We start from the raw sequence: 22213 nt of genomic DNA on the forward strand, positions 1-22213 counted from the left end.
TAGGACAGTAAAGTATACTCCCAACACAATTTAGAAAACATAAAAAAAATGGAGTTCCATACAATATAGTAAAATCAATTACAAAATATTTTATTACAACAATAAATTCCAAAACGTCACAAAGAAATTGTTCAATACAAAATACATACAAGGAAAAAAGAGACCCTAGTAAAAAGCACATAAGTCCCAGGCATAAAGATAAATATTCATAGTATCATCATGGTATTAATAAAGCAGCACCAATCCTATATGTAGTGAAGTATGGTGTGAGCCCCATATATTAATCACAGGCTTAATTAATATAATCATATAGTATAAATCACCATACAATCAAACTGCATAATTAGTAGTAAATTTTCCATCCTGACAAAGTGCCACCCACACGGGAAGGAAACAAAGAGAGAGAGAATACATACAAGGTGCCTTAGGCTACTTTCACACTAGCGTCGGTACGGGGCCGTTGCCATGCGTCGGCCCGACGTACGTTGTGAAAATAATGAACAACAGTGGCAGCGGATGCAGTTTTGCAACGCATCCGCTGCCCCATTGTAATGTCTGGGGAGGGGGCAGAGTTCCGGCCGCGCATGCGCGGTCGGAAATGGACACGACGCACAAAAAAGTTACATGGAACGTTTTTTTGCGGCGACGGTCCGCCAAAACACGACGCATCCGTCGCACGACGGATGCGACATATGGCCATACGTCGCAATGCGTCGCTAATGCAAGTCTATGGAGAAAAAACGCATCCTGCGGGGAACTTTGCAGGATGCGTTTTTTCTCCAAAACGACGCATTGTGACGTCCGCCAGATGACGCCAGTGTGAAAGAAGCCTTAGTTAGCAAGATTTCTTACCCATGATGAGAGTAACCAACTGCCTGGGACCCCGGACAAACCCCCTAACGCGCGTTTCGCGTAGGCTTTCTCAAAGAGAAACGAAGGAACAGTGCGTCCGAAACGCGCATCGGGGTGCACCATATCAAATATTTGGCGGTCCTTAGAACAATTTCCTTACATTGAGAAGTAAGTGACTCCGGATATTACCTACTCATAGCACCTTATAGTTGCACGTTCTTGCACTGAATGCACTTTCATTTGTCCTTCCCTATACTTGATGGAATACAGTTGTATGCACATTGTATGCACGTTTTTATAAAAGCGTTTTTTTGCTTTCAGTTTATAGCACCCCTTATTTATAAGCAATATAGGGTGTTTTCTGGATATATAGTAAGTCCTTACGGGTATAATATGTAATATATGATAGAATGGTACCTGCCATATGTAATATGTAATATATAATTTGATATGTGCACAAAAATATTTTAAGTACATACATATTAAACAATTTTATAATTTTTGTACATTTTTATGGTTTGACAATCGCCACTAAATAAATAAATATCTGTACATTCGAAAATATTCTCTGCTCTGATGGTTTTGGGTCTGGCTATGTTGTGAGCACGATTCATTTAGCCCTTTATGGTGGAGGTAATGTGATGGTGTGGGGTTGCTTTGGTGCTGGTAAAGTGGGAGATTTGTAAAAGGTAAAAGGGATTTTGAATAAGGAAGGCTAATCACTCCATTTTGCAGCACCATGCCATACCCTGTGGACAGCGCTTGATTGGAGCCAATTTCATCCTACAACAGGACAATGACCCAAAGCCACCTCCAAATTATGCCAGAACTATTAAGGGAAGAAGCAGACAACTGGTATTCTATATGTAATGGAGTGGCCAGCACAGTCACCAGATCTCAGCCCCATTGAGCTGTAGGAGCAGCTTGACCGTATGGTGCAAGAAGTGCCCATCAAGCCAAACCAACTTGTGGAGGGGCTTGTGGAAGCATGGGGGGAAATTTCTCCAGATTACCTGAGCAAATTAACTGCTAGAATGCCAAAGGTCTGCAATGCTGGAATTGCTGCAAAGGAGCATTCTGTGACGAAAGCAAAGTCTGAAGGAGAAAATTATTATTTCAAATAAAAATCTTTTTTTCGAACCTTGTCAATGTCTGGACTAGATTTTACATTCAATTGGCAACTCATTTGATTAATAAAAGTATCAGTTTTCATGGAAAACACAAAATTGTCTGAGTGACCCGAAAATTTTGAATGGTAGTGTAAGATGTAAAATATCAATTAATAAATATAGGAATAAATGGCAGGTAACAGCTGTCATGCCGCCGCTGCAGTCTTCCTCGCCGCCACTGCCGTCTTCCTCGCCCTGTCATACTTACCTGTCTTCGGTGTCCCGGCGCTCCTCTCCTTCTTCAGCGTCTTCTCCTCAGTGTCTTGCTCCCGGTCTCTGCTGCTCGCGCGCACGCTAGGTTCAAAGCTGCGCGTGCGCACATCTAACCTCCGGCCGGCGCTCCTTATCGTCCTCTCTATGGTCCAGGAGGACTTGTACCCGGAAGTACCATACTGCATCAGGTATTTAAACTGCTTCCTGCAGCCTCTCAGTGCCTGATGATCACTTGTGCTTACTAGTGCTCTTGGCCGCCCGAGGTCTTTGTGTGTTTTCTATCCTCTGACTTCGGCTTGTCTTTGTTTCCGCAGTGCCTCGCCAGTTGCCTTGTTTCTACTGTACCTCGACTGTCCCTGAGTCTCTGCAGTATTCCTGTCCGTCCCCGTGCCGCTGCAATATCTTGTCTGTTCCTATACCACGGCAATACCTTGCCAGTCCCTGAGCCGCTGCAATACCCACTTGGTCCCTGTGCCGCTGATATATCTCGCCAGCCCCTGTGTCCCTGTAGTGTCTCCGTCAGTCTCTGAGTTTCTGCAGTGTTCCTGTTAGTCCTTTTCATACCCGCCAGTTCCGTTCTTCTACAGTATCCACCTATCCCGAGTTCCATCCTTCCCGCCTGTCCCTGGTCTTTTCCCGTCCTGTTCCTCCAGCTTCCGTGGCGATAGTCCCTCGCGGGCCTGCCCCTAACTCTCCCTGTATAGGGGGCGGTCTATCTGGTCAGCTCGTCCGTGGGGGGTTCGTCGTCACGGTCCAGAGGCAAGATGTTGTAGAACATGAAACACGCAAAAAAGTTAGGCATATAAGAATAGGGTGATAATGATATTATGCTGATCGCCATATTGATAGCACTCCATTATACCTGGGAGTGTGCAGATTGTCCCTTTCATGCGCCCACCCCAACGCACATTGCAGCGTCAGCCTTCTTACTTATGATCTGAGTACACAGTGATTATCAGGACTATTAATTCATTGCACCTGCACTTTATATATTTGTATCCTGACTACTCGCTCTATTCTTATATGCCTTAATATTTATTGCCTATAAACATAAGGATGAATGACCTCGGGGTGATCAAAACATCATACACCACGGAGACACCATCACGTGTTTCTCAACGCAGTGATCCAGAACACTGCCCCCCATCCCTAAAGGGAAATATGCAAATGCATGTAGAAAAGCCGCGGAGACACCATCAAGTGTTTCTCAACGCAAGCAATGAATAGCCAGGTCTTTCATTGCTTGAGTTGAGAAACACGTGATGGTGTCTCCGCGGTGTTGGATGTTTTGATCTCCCCAAGGTCATTCACCCTTATGTTTATAGTCTTTTCGCTAGGCACTGCTCCTAATAGCCAGTTTCCTACTCCACACTGATGAGGGGCAAATACCCCGAAACAGCTGTCTGTGGATGGATACCATGCTTGGCATAGGTGGTTTTCCTGTATTGGATGCTGCCCTTCCCGTGGTTGTTCCTTCCCGGTGAAAGACCTGGCTATTCATTGCTTGCGTTGAGAAACACGTGATGGTGTCTCAGCGGCTTTTCTACATGCATTATTATTTATTGCCGTCCTTTTACATTCTTCCATTTCAACAGCATTATTAACTTTACCAGTTTGTTCTTGCACTTTTTTGCACAGAGGCACTTTCTTCATTGCAATTTTTTTTTTGCGTGGTTCATTTTCTACAACATCTTGCTGTTACCTGCCGTTTATTCCTATATTTATTAATTGACTTTTTACATTTTATTGATTTACCATCTATGTATTGTGCATGTTCATTTTGCCCTTTGTGATGTGTCCCATTTTCTTCTGGTGTTCCCCACCTTTACCACACTGGTTAATTTTATAATAAAGTTTACCATTCACTTTAACTGCTGGACTTTCGTTCTCGTTTTTTTCTTAGTTTTTTACAATATAAACGATGAAGGAGCAGATGGGGGAACAATCACTTGGTCTGACCATGCTCCCATTATTCTAGATCTAAAATCGACATACCCCTCATCAGGTCCTTGCCGTTGGCGGCTGAATTTCTACAACCCTACAATTAAGAGCTCGCTGATGGCCACCTTGAAGAGTTCTTCTATCTTAACACAGGATCTGTCTCTTCACCGGAGGATTTGTGTCCTTCACAAGGCAGTGATGAGGGACTAAACTAAAGAGAAAGGCTAATTTCCTACAGTCTAACCTTACTAATCGGCTTAAGTTACTGGAGGGGAAACAAGTCTCTTCATAGTCAGTGGAAACTGAGGAAGATTATCGCCAGGACCCAACTATGCACAAAGCCCAAAAACTGCTCCTGTACTTGAGGCAAAAATATTACAAAAAAAGGCAACAAAGCTCATTCGATAATTGCGTGTCAACTTACAAATCAATCTGTTACTTGGTCCCTCAGGATCTTCGAGATGAGGAGAAAACGCTCCAATAAAGACCCTCGGCCATTTTAAACATTTTTCTAAAGTTTTATAGGAAGCTTTAAAAACTGCAACTACAAACTACGTAGCTCCATTATCAGATACAGATTACACTGAATTTTTATCCACTGCTCACTGTATATAACCTCTCCGTCTCGTTACTTCTATACGTCGCTCTATTATCAGATACATATTACCCAGCACTTTCCTCCACTGCTCACTGTATATAACCTCTCCGTCTCGTTACTTCTATACATCGCTCCATTATCAGATACAGATTACCCTGCACATACCTCCACTGCTCACTGTGTATAACCTCTCCGTCTCGTTACTTCTATACATTGCTCCATTATCAGATACATATTACACTGCACTTTCCTCCACTGCTCACTGTATATAACCTCTCCGTCTCGTTACTTCTATACATTGCTCCATTATCAGATACAGATTACACTGCACTTTCCTCCACTGCTCACTGTGTATAACCTCTCCGTCTCGTTACTTCTATACGTCGCTCCATTATCAGATACAGATTACACTGCACTTTCCTCCACTGCTCACTGTATATAACCTCTGAGTCTCGAGTCATTACTTCTACACGTCGCTCCATTATCAGAAACAGATTACACTGCACTTTCCTCCACTGCTCACTGTATATAACCTCTCCGCCTCTTTACTTCTACACGTCGCTCCATTATCAGATACAGATTACACTGCACTTTCCTCCACTGCTCACTGTATATAACCTCTCCGCCTCTTTACTTCTACACGTCGCTCCATTATCAGATACAGATTACACTGCACTTTCCTCCACTGCTCACTGTGTATAACCTCTCCGTCTCGTTACTTCTATACGTCGCTCCATTATCAGATACAGATTACACTGCACTTTCCTCCACTGCTCACTGTGTATAACCTCTCCGTCTCGTTACTTCTATACATCGCTCCATTATCAGATACAGATTACATTGCACTTTCCTCCACTGCTCATTGTATATAACCTCTCCGTCTCGTTACTTCAATACGTAGCTCCATTATCAGATACAGATTACCCTGCACATACCTCCACTGCTCACTGTGTATAACCTCTCCGTCTCGTTACTTCAATACGTAGCTCCATTATCAGATACAGATTACACTGCACTTTCCTCCACTGCTCACTGTGTATAACCTCTCCGTCTCGTTACTTCTATACGTCGCTCCATTATCAGATACAGATTACACTGCACTTTCCTCCACTGCTCACTGTATATAACCTCTCCGTCTCATTACTTCTATACGTCGCTCTATTATCAGAAACAGATTACACTGCACTTTCCTCCACTGCTCACTGTATATAACCTCTCCGTCTCGTTACTTCTATACGTCACTCCATTATCAGATACAGATTACCCTGCACTTTCCTCCACTGCTCACTGTATATAACCTCTCCGTCTCGTTACTTCTATACATCGCTCCATTATCAGATACAGATTACCCAGCACTTTCCTCCACTGCTCACTGTATATAGCCTCTCCGTCTCGTTACTTCTATACATCGCTCCATTATCAGATACAGATTACACTGCACTTTCCTCCACTGCTCACTGTATATAACCTCTCAGTCTCGTTACTTCTATACATCGCTCCATTATCAGATACAGATTACACTGCACTTTCCTCCACTGCTCACTGTATATAACCTCTCCGCCTCTTTACTTCTACACATCGCTCCATTATCAGAAACAGATTACACTGCACTTTCCTCCACTGCTCACTGTATATAACCTCTCCGTCTTGTTACTTCTATACGTCGGTCTATTTTCAGATACAGGCTACACTGCACTTTCCTCCACTGCTCACTGTATATAACCTCTCCGTCTCGTTACTTCTATACATCGCTCCATTAACAGATACAGATTACACTGCACTTTCCTCCACTGCTCACTGTATATAACCTCTCCGTGTCGCCACTTCTATACGTCACTCCATTATCAGATACAGATTACACTGCACTTTCCTCCACTGCTCACTGTGTATAACCTCTCTGTCTCATTACTTCAATACGTCGCTCCATTATCAGATACAGATTACACTGCACTTTCCTCCACTTCTCACTGTATATAACCTCTCAGTCTCGTTACTTCTATGCATCGCTCCATTATCAGATACAGATTACACTGCACTTTCCTGCACTGCTCACTGTATATAACCTATCCGTCTTGTTACTTCTATACGTCGCTCCATTATCAGATACAGTTTACACTGCATTCTCCTCCACCGCTCACTGTATATAACCTTTCCTTCTCATTACTTCTATACATTGCTCCATTATCAGATACAGATTACACTGCACTTTCCTCCACTGCTCACTGTATATAACCTCTCCGTCTCGTTACTTCTATACGTCGCTCTATTATCAGATACAGATTACCCAGCACTTTCCTCCACTGATCACTGTATATAACCTCTCCGTGTCGCCACTTCTATACGTCACTCCATTATCAGATACAGATTACACTGCACTTTCCTCCACTGCTCACTGTGTATAACCTCTCTGTCTCATTACTTCAATACGTCGCTCCATTATCAGATACAGATTACCCTGCACATACCTCCACTTCTCACTGTATATAACCTCTCAGTCTCGTTACTTCTATACATCGCTCCATTATCAGATACAGATTACACTGCACTTTCCTCCACTGCTCACTGTATATAACCTCTCCGTCTCATTACTTCTATACGTCACTCCATTATCAGATACAGATTACACTGCACTTTCCTCCACTGCTCACTGTACATAACCTCTCCGTCTCGTTACTTCTATACGTCGCTCTATTATCAGATACAGATTACACTGCACTTTCCTCCACTGCTCACTGTATATAACCTCTCCGTCTCGTTACTTCTATACGTCGCTCTATTATCAGATACAGATTACACTGCACTTTCCTCCACTGCTCACTGTATATAACCTCTACGTCTCGTTACTTCTATACGTCGCTCTATTATCAGATACAGATTACACTGCACTTTCCTCCACTGCTCACTGTATATAACCTCTCCGTCTCATTACTTCTATACGTCACTCCATTATCAGATACAGATTACACTGCACTTTCCTCCACTGCTCACTGTATATAACCTCTCCGTCTCATTACTTCTATACGTCACTCCATTATCAGATACAGATTACACTGCACTTTCCTCCACTGCTCACTGTATATAACCTCTCCGTCTTGTTACTTCTATACGTCGCTCCATTATCAGATACAGATTACACTGCATTCTCCTCCACCGCTCACTGTATATAACCTTTCCTTCTCATTACTTCTATACATCGCTCCATTATCAGATACATATTACACTGCACTTTCCTCCACTGCTCACTGTATATAACCACTCCGTCTCGTTACTTCTATACGTCGCTCTATTATCAGATACAGATTACACTGCATTCTCCTCCACCGCTCACTGTATATAACCTTTCCTTCTCATTACTTCTATACATCGCTCCATTATCAGATACATATTACACTGCACTTTCCTCCACTGCTCACTGTATATAACCTCTCCGTCTTGTTACTTCTATACGTCGCTCCATTATCAGATACAGATTACCCTGCACATACCTCCACTGCTCACTGTATATAACCTCTCCGTCTCGTTACTTCTATACGTCGCTCTATTATCAGATACAGATTACACTGCACTTTCCTCCACTGATCACTGTATATAACCTCTCCGTGTCGCCACTTCTATACGTCACTCCATTATCAGATACAGATTACACTGCACTTTCCTCCACTGCTCACTGTGTATAACCTCTCTGTCTCATTACTTCAATACGTCGCTCCATTATCAGATACAGATTACCCTGCACATACCTCCACTTCTCACTGTATATAACCTCTCAGTCTCGTTACTTCTACACGTCGCTCCATTATCAGATACAGATTACACTGCACTTTACTCCACTGCTCACTGTATATAACCTCTCCGTCTTGTTACTTCTATACGTCGCTCCATTATCAGATACAGATTACACTGCATTCTCCTCCACCGCTCACTGTATATAACCTTTCCTTCTCATTACTTCTATACGTCGCTCCATTATCAGATACAGATTACCCAGCACTTTCCTCCACTGCTCACTGTATATAACCTCTCCATCTCATTACTTCTACACGTCGCTCCATTATCAGATACAGATTACCCTGCACTTTCCTCCACTTCTCACTGTATATAACCTCTCCGTCTCGTTATTTCTATACATCGCTCCATTAACAGATACAGATTACACTGCACTTTCCTCCACTGCTCACTGTGTATAACCTCTCAGTCTCGTTACTTCTATACGTCGCTCCATTATCAGATACAGATTACACTGCACTTTCCTCCACTGCTCACTGTATATAACCTCTCCGTCTCGTTACTTCTATACGTCGCTCTATTATCAGATACAGATTACACTGCACTTTCCTCCACTGCTCACTGTATATAAGCTCTACGTCTCGTTACTTCTATACGTCGCTCTATTATCAGAAACAGATTACACTGCACTTTCCTCCACTGCTCACTGTATATAACCTCTCCGTCTCATTACTTCTATACGTCACTCCATTATCAGATACAGATTACACTGCACTTTCCTCCACTGCTCACTGTATATAACCTCTCCGTGTCGCCACTTCTATACGTCACTCCATTATTAGATACAGATTACACTGCACTTTCCTCCACTGCTCACTGTGTATAACCTCTCCGTCTCATTACTTCTATACGTCACTCCATTATCAGATACAGATTACCCTGCACATACCTCCACTGCTCACTGTGTATAACCTCTCCGTCTCGTTACTTCAATACGTAGCTCCATTATCAGATACAGATTACACTGCACTTTCCTCCACTGCTCACTGTGTATAACCTCTCCGTCTCGTTACTTCAATACGTCGCTCTATTATCAGATACAGATTACACTGCACTTTCCTCCACTGCTCACTGTATATAACCTCTCAGTCTCATTACTTCTATACGTCACTCCATTATCAGATACAGATTACACTGCACTTTCCTCCACTGCTCACTGTATATAACCTCTCCGTGTCGCCACTTCTATACGTCACTCCATTATTAGATACAGATTACACTGCACTTTCCTCCACTGCTCACTGTATATAACCTCTCCGTCTCGTTACTTCTATACGTCACTCCATTATCAGATACAGATTACACTGCACTTTCCTCCACTGCTCACTGTATATAACCTCTCCGTCTCGTTACTTCTATACGTCACTCCATTATCAGATACAGATTACACTGCACTTTCCTCCACTGCTCACTGTATATAACCTCTCCGTCTCATTACTTCTATACGTCACTCCATTATCAGATACAGATTACACTGCACTTTCCTCCACTGCTCACTGTATATAACCTCTCCGTCTCGTTACTTCTATACGTCACTCCATTATCAGATACAGATTACACTGCACTTTCCTCCACTGCTCACTGTATATAACCTCTCCGTCTCGTTACTTCTATACGTAGCTCCATTATCAGATACAGATTACACTGCACTTTCCTCCACTGCTCACTGTGTATAACCTCTCCGTCTCGTTACTTCTATACGTCGCTCTATTATCAGATACAGATTACCCAGCACTTTCCTCCACTGCTCACTGTATATAACCTCTCCGTCTTGTTACTTCTATACGTCACTCCATTATCAGATACAGATTACACTGCTCTTTCCTCCACTGCTCACTGTGTATAACCTCTCTGTCTCTTTACTTCTATACGTCGCTCCATTATCAGATACAGATTACACTGCACTTTCCTCCACTGCTCACTGTGTATAACCTCTCCGTCTCGTTACTTCTATACGTCGCTCCATTATCAGATACAGATTACACTGCTCTTTCCTCCACTGCTCACTGTGTATAACCTCTCTGTCTCTTTACTTCTATACGTCGCTCCATTATCAGATACAGATTACACTGCACTTTCCTCCACTGCTCACTGTGTATAACCTCTCCGTCTCTTTACTTCTATACGTAGCTCCATTATCAGATACAGATTACACTGCACTTTCCTCCACTGCTCACTGTATATAACCTCTCTGTCCAAAAAAGCAAGGGAGGGAGGAAAAGGGAGGAATGAAAAAGGAGGAATGAAAATGGGAGGAAGTTAGGAAGGGAGGAAAGTATGTAACTAGAGAAAATAAGCAATTAAGGGAAAGGAAGGATAAAATAAATTAAGAAAAAACAAAGAAAGCATGAAAAGGGAAGGAAGAAGAAGATTGAGAATGGAGAAAACGAGAAAAGGAAAAAGTACTAAGGAAGAAAAACAGGAATAAATAGCTGAAAGGGAAGAAAAATGGAATGAAGTTTATGAGAAGAAATTAGGATTGAAGGAATAGACAAAGAAAAAATTAGAAAGAGCAGGAAATAATTATCCTAATTATAAGCAAATAATGGATTTTTTATAATTATTGGGAATTCCTGTGTATAGATAATTATCATCGAGTGGCGTCTGATGTAAATGATTGTGGACTGGGGAAACCCGGAATCTCAATTACTTGGATGTTAATAACTTCATCACTTACTATGGTGTTTGCGCCCATAATGGAACTGATGAGGATGATGAGGATTTTTCGCAGACATTTAATTAAATCAAATATTAATAAGAAGTTAGCCTATAACAAGAGATTTCCTAATAAGAGCCCATTAATCCCTGGTAAGATGTGACGCCCACTCATGACAGGAATCACGGCAGAGACAATGCCGAATGACACCAATGTTACAATTATTCATTATCCCCAAGACCCGTCAATACAAGACTCCTAATGTTCTACCAACATCTGAATCATCGGCATCATGGGGAAAAGAAACAGACTGTAAGATTTTGAATACATCAATAAAATCAGATTTTTTTGTCTTATTGGATTTTTAAAAATGACTCGATATCATCATAAACATTGTATCATATACACAAATTAGTTTGTCAAATTCACCCCCCTTTTCAGTCGGCCGTTTCCATGGCTTCTGATGGACTATTATGAACATTTCAGAAGATTTTACACTTTTGACAAATCCATGAAGATTCTTTGACGCCTCAATACTTCCAGCGCTGCCCCTTATCCCCCACACTCCTGCACCTTATTCTCTAGGTTTCTGCCATTTGCTCTGGCAGCTGGATATCAGCTTGTGGTATCCAGGTACCCGTTCTACTGTTGCTGAATGAGACAGTTGTGTTGTGGCAGTAGATTTGTTGCAGTGTGTCAGGATTAGTTTGGGCACTGTGAATTAGGAGATGTAGTACATACCATTGTATACTGACGACTCATCAATGTGCTGTTCTGCCATCTATTGGCCAATGTGTATATGACAGCTAAGTGATGTCCTCACAACAAGCTGCCATAGAAACAGCTGGGAGGAGCCTCCAGCTCAAGGCTCACACACTTCCTGAGGTAACCTTCCAGTTCTGGATGGTTCACGCTGCCTTCAAACAAGCTACATTTGACTTCAAATCAGCCCTCACCTCTGCTAAACAGACCTATTTCACTAACCTTGTATCTTCACTATCCTACAACCCAAAACAACTGTTCAGCACATTTAACTCTCTCCTCCGCCCACCACTGCCACCTCCAACTCCCTTCATCTCTTCTGAGGACTTTGCCACCTACTTCAAAAACAAGATCGACCAAACAAGGCAAACCTTTACTTGTCCACCACCCCAACCACTCCATATACCAGACCTCTGCCCTTCCCTAATAACCTCCCTCTCTAACATCACTGAAGGAGAGCTTACTCACCTCTTTTCCAAATCACACCTCACCACCTGTGCACTTGACCCCATGCCTTCCCACCTGCTCCCCAACCTCACTAACACGCTTATTCCAGCCCTAACCCATCTCTTTAACCTATCGCTCTCTCCTGGTACCTTCCCCGATGCCTTCAAACATGCCACCATCACACCCATCCTCAAAAAAGCTAACCTTGACCCAACTGCTATGCCCAGCTATCGCCCCATATCACTGCTCCCGTTTGCTTCAAAACTCCTTGAGCAGCATGTCCATGGTCAACTTTCCTCCCACCTCTCATTACTCTCTCCTTGACAACCTCCAATCTGGCTTCCGCCCCCACCACTCCACCGAAACTGCCCTGACAAAAATTACTAATGACTTAGTCACAGCCAAAGCTAACAGAGAGTTCTCCATCCTCCTCCTTCTTGACTTGTCCTCTGCTTTCGACACAGTCGATCACTGCCTACTGCTACAGATTCTTTCTTCCCTTGGCATCAAAGACTTTGCCCTGTCCTGGATTGCCTCATACCTATCCAACCGCACATTTAGCGTTTCCCACTCCCACACTACCTCCTCATCCCGCCCTCTCTCTGTTGGAGTCCCTCAAGGCTCTGTCCTAGGACCCCTACTTTTTTCTATCTATACCCTTGGCCTAGGACAACTCATAAAGTCCCATGGCTTCCAGTACCACCTGTATGCAGACGACACTCAGATCTAACTCTCTGGCCCGGATGTCACCTCCCTGCTGTCCAGAATCGTGAAGTGTCTGTCAGCCATATCCTCCTTCTTCACCTCTCGCTTCCTAAAACTCAATGTAGACAAAACCGAATTCATCATCTTTCCCCCACTTCACGTATCCCCCCTACCCGATCTATCTATTATGGTAAACGGCATCACGCTCTCTCTGGCTCCTGAAATTCGCTGCCTCGGGGTAACTCTTGACTCTGCCCTGTCCTTCAAACCTCACGTCCAAGCTCTTGCCACCTCCTGTCGCCTCCAACTCAAAAATATTGCCAGAATCCGTTCCTTCCTCAGCCCACAATCTACCAAAACTCTTGTACATGCTCTCATCATCTTCCGCCTCGATTACTGCAACACCCTCCTCTGTGGCCTCCGCACTAACTCTCTTGCACCACTCCAGTCTGTCCTCAACTCTGCTGCCCGCCTAATCCACCTCTCTCCTCGCTACTCCCCTGCTTCTCCCCTCTGCAAATCCCTCCACTGGCTCCCAATCTCCCAACGAATCCAGTTCAAACTACTAACACTGATCTACAAAGCCATCCACAACCTGTCCCCTCCCTATATCTCTGAACTAATCTCCCAATATCTTCCCACACATAATCTTCCTTCATCCCAAGACCTCCTACTCTCCTCCACACTTACTCGTTCCTCACACAATCGCCTCCAAGATTTCTCTCGAATATCCCCCATCCTCTGGAATTCCATGCCTCAACACGTCCGATTATCCACCACCCTCGGATCCTTCAGACGGAACCTGAAAACCCATCTCTTCAGGAAAGCCTACAGCCTACAATAACCGAGCCGCCGCCTCACCACCGCCAGAGCCGCCGCCACCTCACCCCTACCTTCTGTCTCTTCCCCACTATCCCATAGACTGTAAGTCCGCAAGGACAGGGTCCTCTCCCCTCTGTACCAGTGTGTCACTGTAAACCTGTTTACTGTAAATGATATCTATAACCCTGTATGTACGGTAACCCCTTTCTCATGTACAGCACCATGGAATTAATGGTGCTATATAAATAAATAATAATAATAATAATAATACACACACGGCTCCACTCCGTTCACCTCGTACACACACGGCTCCACTCCGTACACCTCATACACACACACGGCTCCGCTCCGTACACATTGCACACGCTGCTCCGCTCTGTATACCTTGCACACGCTGCTCCGCTCTGTATACCTTGCACACGCACGGCTCCGCTCCGTACACCTCATACACACACGGCTCCTCTCCATACATCTCGTACTCACACGGCACCACTCCATACACCTCATACACACATGGCTCCACTCCGTACAACTCGTACACACACGGCTCCGCTCCATACACATTGCACACGCTGCTCCGCTCCGTATACCTTGCACACACACGGCTCCGCTCCGTACACCTCATACACACACGGCTCCGCTCCGTATACCTTGCACACACACGGCTCCGCTCTGTACACCTCATACACACACGGCTCCACTCCATACACATTGCACATGCAGCTCCACTCCGTATACCTTGTACACACATGGCTCTGCTCTGTACACCTAGTACACACGTGGCTCCGCTCCATACACCTTTCACACGCTGCTCCGCTCCGTACACACGTGGCTCTGCTCTGTACACCTCCTACACACGGCTCCGTACACCTCGTACACACACGGCTCTGCTACATCCACACTGTAAACACCTCCTGACCTCACACATACGCTTACCCTCCTCCAGCGCCCATGACAACCAGCAGAGTCCTGTACACGGAGGTCCTCCCGATCATGTGACCCCCTGACTCCTCCCATCCTGTGACTTCAACACAGGTCCTGTGCGCACAGAGCAGCCAATATGCTGCTCCGCGGGTGCAGGGGCTCAGGGAGCTGATCGGGTGATATACACACCTACCAACCAAAGCGGGACAACTAATGTCCCGCTCGGGATCGCGGGGCTGACTGTCAAAATCGGGACAGTCCCGCTGGATCCGGGACGGTTGGGAGGTATGACAATGTGCGGGGGCTTCTTATCCATGGAGGGGATCACTCACAATGTGTGGGGGCTTCTCATCCATGGAAAGGATCACTCACAACGTGTAGAGGCTTCTCATCAATGGAGGGGGTAACTCACAATGTGTGGGGGCTTTCTCATCCATGGAGAGGATCACTCACAATTTGTAGAGGCTTCTCATTTATGGAGGAGGTCACTCACAATGTGCGGGGGCTTCTCATCCATGGAGGGGATCATTCAGAATGTGTGGGGGCTTCTCATCCATGGAGGTGGTCACTAACAATGTGTGGGGGCTTCTCATACATGGAGGTGGTCACTCACAATGTGTGGGTGCTTCTCATCCATGGAGGTGGTCACTCACAATGTGTGGAGGCTTCTCATCCATGGAGGGGGTCACTCACAATGTGCCGGGGCTTCTCATGGATGGAGGTGGTCACTCACAATGATACATGAACGGGATGTAAACCTCCTCTAAGAACAACGTCTCCCATCTTTTAGGACAATGTGGTGACGATTCTTTCCCCCCATGATGGAGATCAGATCACAACGCAAAAGTGAGAACTAAATGTCTCAGGGAACAAAACATTGTCCTGTTGTGTCGACGGTGAAGGGCAGAAGACTGGAGAATAAGGGGCAGTGCTGGAATACTGAGTCTTTACATAAAGTCTTTAGAAACCTCTGACTAAAAGAGCGAAAGCACTGAAGGTGGGATGTTACAGTGTACAGAGCCCCCCATCCTCACTCTTATGGCCTCCGAATACGTGGTTTTTAGCCCCCAATGGTTTTTGGCATGTATGGCTTCTGGTCGGAGTAGGACTACTTTATGCCCCTCACCAAGGTTGTAAATATGAATTTTACCTTTATGACATTTTTTAGAAGGAAATTTAAAAACAATTCTTATATTTAAAATAAAATATAATAAAAATGCATTGACTTCATGTAAGACGTCCCGAAACTCACCATCATCTTCTCAAAGAGATCCATGATTTCCTTCTCAGACAGATTCAACGAGCGCTCATCAAAAAGTTGTTGTGGAGCTGGAAACTCTGCGATCGTCGCCTGCGGGTCTGTGGGATGCTGAATGAGCGGCTTGTCTTTCTTCACTCCTGATTTCCTGAAACTTGTAAGTCGGTCCCTCTATAAGCAAAATAATCAGCAATTACAGACAAAGCAATATAGTCATCACTTCTGTGTAGTGAGTGCGACTATTCTGTCATTGATGAGGGCAGTACTATACTATGCCCTGTATATACGGGCAGTATTATAGCAGTTATATCCTTGCACATAGGAGCAGTATTATAGTAGTTATATTCTTGTACATAGGAGCAGTATTATAGTAGTTATATCCTTGTACATAGGAGCAGTATTATAGTAGTTATATTCTTGTATATAGGGGCAGTATTATAGTAGTTATATCCTTGTACATAGGAGCAGTATTATAGTAGTTATTTTCTTGTACATAGGAGCAGTATTATAGTAGTTATATTCTTGTACATAGGAGCAGTATTATAGTAGTTATATCCTTGTACATAGGAGCAGTATTATAGTAGTTATATTCTTGTACATAGGAGCAGTATTATAGTAGTTATATTCTTGTATATAGGGGCAGTATTATAGTAGTTATATTCTTGTACATAGGGGCAGTATTATAGCAATTATATCCTTGTACATAGGAGCAGTATTATAGTAGTTATATTCTTGTACATAGGGAGCAGTAGTATAGCAGTTATATCCTTGTACATAGGAGCAGTATTATCTACTATATAATTGTCTAAGGGTCACTTCCGTCTGTCTGTCTGTCTGTCTGTAACGGATATTCATTGGTCGCGGCCTCTGTCTGTCATGGAATCCAAGTCGCTGATTGGTCTCACCAGCTGCCTGTCATGGCTGCCGCGACCAATCAGCGATGGCCACAATCCGATTAGTCCCTCCCTACTCCCCTGCAGTCACTGCCCGGCGCTCGCTCCATACTCCCCGCAGTCACCGCTCACACAGGGTTAATGCCAGCGGTAACGGACCGCGTTATGCCGCGGGTAACTCACTCCTTTACCGCCGCTATTAACCCTGTGTGACCAAGTTTTTACTATTGACGCTGCCTATGCAGCGTCAATAGTAAAAACATCTAATGTTAAAAATAATTAAAAAAATAAAAAATCATTGTATACTCCCCTTCCGCCGCCTTTCCCGCTCCTCGCGACGCTCCGGTGACTTCCCCATGCAAGCGGCAGTTTCCGGTGGCAAGGATGTATGCGAGAAGGACCTGCCATGACGTCATGGTCATGTGACAGCGATGTCATCACAGGTCCTGCGCGCCTGCGCAAGAAGGACCTGCCATGACGTCACGGTCATGTGACCGCGACGTCATCACACCCTGCAACCGGAAGCTACCGCGTGCACCGCACACAAGCGACAGAACTACAAGGGGCCCTCGGAAGGTGAGTATATGTTTATTTTTTATTTTTTAACCTGTGACATACGTGGCTGGGCTATATACTACGTGACTAGCCAATAAACTACGTGGCTGGGCAATATACTACGTCACTGGGCAATATACTACGTGGCTGGGCAATATACTACGTCACTGGGCAATATACTACGTGGCTGGGCAATATACTACGTGACTGGGCAATATACTACATGACTGGGCAATATACTACGTGGGCTGTGCAATATACTACGTGGACAAGCATATTCTAGAATACCTGATGCGTTAGAGTCGGGCCACCATCTAGTAGTAGTTATATTCTTGTATATACGGGCAGTATTATAGTAGTTATATTCTTGTATATAGGGGCAGTAATATAGTAGTTATATTCTTGTATATAGGGAGCAGTATTATAGTAGTTATATTCTTGTACATAGGAGCAGTATTATAGTAGTTATATTCTTGTACATAGGAGCAGTATTATAGCAGTTATATCCTTGTAAATAGGAGCAGTATTATAGTAGTTATATTCTTGTATATACGGGCAGTATTATAGCAGTTATATCCTTGTACATAGGAGCAGTATTATAGTAGTTATATTCCTGTACATGGGAGCAGTATTATAGGAGTTACATTCTTGTACATAGGAGCAGTATTATAGTAGTTATATTCTTGTACATAGGAGCAGTATTATAGTAGTTATATTCCTGTATATACGGGCAGAATTATAGTAGTTCTATTCATGTACATACGGGCAGTATTATAGCAGGTATATCCTTGTACATAGGAGCAGTATAGTAGTTATATTCCTGTATATACGGGCAGAATTATAGTAGTTCTATTCATGTACATACGGGCAGTATTATAGCAGGTATATCCTTGTACATAGGAGCAGTATAGTAGTTATATTCCTGTATATACAGGCAGTATTATAGTAGTTATATTCTTGCATATAGGGGCAGTATTATAGTAGTTATATTCTTGTATATATGGGTAGTATTATAGCAGTTATATTCCTGTATATACAGGCAGTATTATAGCAGTTATATCCTTGTACATAGGAGCAGTATTATAGTAGTTATATTCTTGTATATAGGAGCAGCATTATAGCAGATATATCCTTGTACATAGGAGCAGTATTATAGTAGTTACATTCGTATACATAGGGGCAGTATTATAGCAGTTATATTCCTGTATATAGGGGCAGTATTATAGTAGTTATATTCTTGTACATAGGGGCAGTATTATAGTAGTTATATTCTTGTATATACAGGCAGTATTATAGCAGTTACGGTATATTCTTGTATATACGGGCAGTATAATAGCAGTTATATTCCTGTATATACGGGCAGTATTATAGTAGTTATATTCTTGTACATAGGGGCAGTACTATAGTAGTTATATTCCTGTACATAGGGGCAGTATTATAGTAGTTATATTCGTGTACATAGGGGCAGCATTATAGTAGTTATATTCTTGTACATAGGAGCAGTATTATAGTAGTTATATTCTTGTACATAGGGGCAGTATTATAGTAGTTATATTCCTGTACATAGGGGGCAGTATTATAGTAGTTATATTCTTGTACATATGAGCATTATTATAGTATTTATATTCTTGTACATAGGGACAGTATTATAATAGTTATATTCTTGTACAAAGGGGCAGTATTATAATTATTAGTGTTAATGTCCAAGTTCATAGCAGAGATTTGGTAAACGAGAAAACAAAGAACAGAGAAGATGATAAAACATAGTGAGAATATAAAATTAGCCATTTTGATCGTCTGTAGCTCAGTTTGAACATTCTTGAATTTGCGTGCAGCTATAAACATCTACATTGTGTCCCATTAGAAGTAATGGGTAAAGAATAGACTCATTATTACATGGAGATGCTGCAGATCTTGACATGCTAATTATGAGATAATTAACATGTCAGAATCCAACTAGCGAGGCACTGGGGTGTTTTGTAGTAGTGATGGCGGTGGGTGAGACAAGCGTCCCTGGTCTCTTGACTTCTACTTGTTTAAATGTTTATTCCACTTGCATGATCATTCATCTCTGGCATTTAAGGTTCTGGATAAATCCCGACTGGAAAATCTTTTCCTATCTGTTATAGAAGTATTTCTTTAGGAGACGGAGAATTTGTTTATTTTTCCTAATTGCAAAAACAAACACCCAAATGTGATTAATCTGCCATCCCTTTAAAAATATTGCAGGATGGAACTCAAGATTAGAGATGAGCGAACCTTTCAAGCTTTGGTTCGGATCGGTGAACGTGCCAATGTTCGATGAATATAGCCGAACCCCATTGAATTCAATAGGAGGCAAAAGCAAATGCATGGACAACATATTCAGTGGGACCAAAAAGCTGCCAAAATGAGTCAAATTAGGGGTAGACACCAGGGATAAATTGTATAATTTGATCCATCAATTATGCTATAATTTAAAAAAAAAAAAAACAAGAAAAAAAACACACAGCATGGGTTCCCCAGTATTTCTTGATAACCAGCCAGGCAAAACTGACAGCTGCAGACTGCAACTCTCAGCTGTCAGTGTTAGCAAGGCTGATCATCAAGAATAGGAGAGGTGCCTATGCTGTTTTTTTTTAATTATTTAAAGAAATAACTAAAAAGAAACGGTATGGGGTCCCTCCCCCCATTTTGACAACTGGCCAAGCTAAAGCAGACACCTGGGGGCTGGTATTTTTAGGCTGGTAAGGGGCCATGGATATTGCCCTTCCCTCCGCAACCTAAAAATAACAATCCGCAGCCGCCCCAGAAAAGGCACATCTATTAGATGCACCAATTCTGGTGCTTTAGCCGGCTCTTCCTACTTGCCCTGTAGCGCTGGCAAGTTTGGTTCATATTTGTGGGGTTGATGTCACCTTTGTATTGCACGGTGACATCAATCCTACAGGTAGTAATGGAGAGACGTCTTTAAGACACCCATCCATTACTAATCTTATAGTTAATACTTAGAAACTTAAATTTGTTTAATTACTTTTTTAATTGTCAACAAGAACAGAAAAGTCACCTGAGCTCATAACAAATATTTCTCTTGCTGTGCCAGTGTCAGACTGATGAATGCCTGTGAGTCCGTCACTCGGCACTCCAGCATTCCACAGTCCAGCACTGTAGCTACTGTGAAACCCAGTGGCTTAGGCTACTTTAACTCTTCCGTCGGTACAGGGCCGTCGCAAACCGCCGGGCCGACGTACCGACGGACGTTGTGCTAAATTTAGCACAACGTGGGCAGCGGATGCAGTTTTACAAAGCATCCGCTGCCCATTGTGATGAGCGGGGAGGAGGGGGCGGAGTTTCGGCCACGCATGCGCAGTTGAAAATGGCGGACCCGTCGCACAAAAAGTGACATTGAACGTTCTTTGTGCGTCACGTCCGCCAAAACACGACGCATCCATCGCACGACGGATGCAATGTGTGGCCATCCTTCGCGATCCGTCGCTAATACAAGTCTATGGGCAAAAAAAGCATCCTGCAGGCACATTTGCAGGATCCGTTTTTTGCCCATAACGATGGATTGCGACGGAGGAAAAAAGACGGAAGTGTGAAAGTAGCCTTAAACTCTGGTAATCTTTCAGTTTACCAGAGTCCACAGCTGCCAGGTTTCCCGACAGCTGCGAGTCCCGCAAACCTCATGTGAAACTGATGGACATTTTAAGGTTACTGAAGTTTCCAGCTGCTGGAACACCTGAAGGCTCTAAACTAAGGTTACCTACCTTGGGTGTGCAATTTATTGTACTTGTTAAAAAAAAACTAAAACAAAAAGAACAGTAAGGTCCCTCGTAAATTTTCCGAAACAGCTGAAGGAAAACCGACGGCTGAGGTTAATATTCTGGGAAAGAGATCATATTCATAAAGGTTCCCAGTCTATTAATATCAGCTCACAGATGTATACTTAGCCTGCCTGGTTATTAAAATGGGGGACCCCCCAAAAAATGACACAAGCTTCCCCTACATTTAATAGCCAGCGAATGCTAGACAGACAGCTGCGGGCGGATATTAATAGCCTAGGAAGGGGCCATGGATATTGGCCCCCTGCCAGAAAAAAAAAAAAACATCAGCCGCCCCAGAAATGGCACATCTATAAAACATGCCAAATCTGGCACCAAACCTTGCTCTTCCCACTTGCCCTAGTTCAGCGGCAAAAGGGGTGATAGTTGGGAGGGTTCATGTTACCTTTGTATTGTCAGGTGATATTAAGCCCACGGGTTAGTAATGGGGAGGGGTGTTGTGAATCCGCTTTTTGGGCTCCCCTGGTGGTTGCTGGTGGTACTGGTGACTTGTGTGTGCTTTGCTGTCTCAGTTCACCTGCTCCCATCAGTGTTTGGGAGTTTCCTATTTAGCCTTGCTCTCCAGTCATTTCCTTGCCGGTCATCATTGTAACCAGAGCCTTCGGTTGCATGTTCCTGCTACTAGTCTGCTGATCAGCTAAGTGGACTTTGTCCTTTAGTTTTGTATCTTTTGTCCAGTTTGCAGTTTTTGTTATTCTCTGTAGCTGGAAGCTCTTGCGGGCTGAAATTGCCACTCCTGTGTCATGAGTTGACACAGGAGTCTTAAAGTAATTTCAGGATGGTTACTGAAAGGGTTTTCAGTTGACCG

At 43.5% G+C, this 22213-nt stretch overlaps 1 protein-coding gene across 3 annotated transcripts in view; it reads right to left on the minus strand.

Annotated features, from left to right (window-relative positions):
• DIAPH2 (diaphanous related formin 2) overlaps positions 1–22213 on the minus strand; it is a 1729654-nt gene that overhangs the window by 1607287 nt on the left and 100154 nt on the right. For all 3 annotated transcript variants that reach the window (XM_077286525.1, XM_077286526.1, XM_077286527.1), the window contains exon 3: positions 16128–16304. In XM_077286525.1, the coding sequence (XP_077142640.1) occupies positions 16128–16304 (177 nt within the window). The remainder of the gene's footprint in view (positions 1–16127; positions 16305–22213) is intronic.

Source organism: Ranitomeya variabilis, chromosome 2 (genome assembly GCF_051348905.1).
Source record: "Ranitomeya variabilis isolate aRanVar5 chromosome 2, aRanVar5.hap1, whole genome shotgun sequence".
Classification (NCBI taxonomy): domain Eukaryota; kingdom Metazoa; phylum Chordata; class Amphibia; order Anura; family Dendrobatidae; genus Ranitomeya; species Ranitomeya variabilis.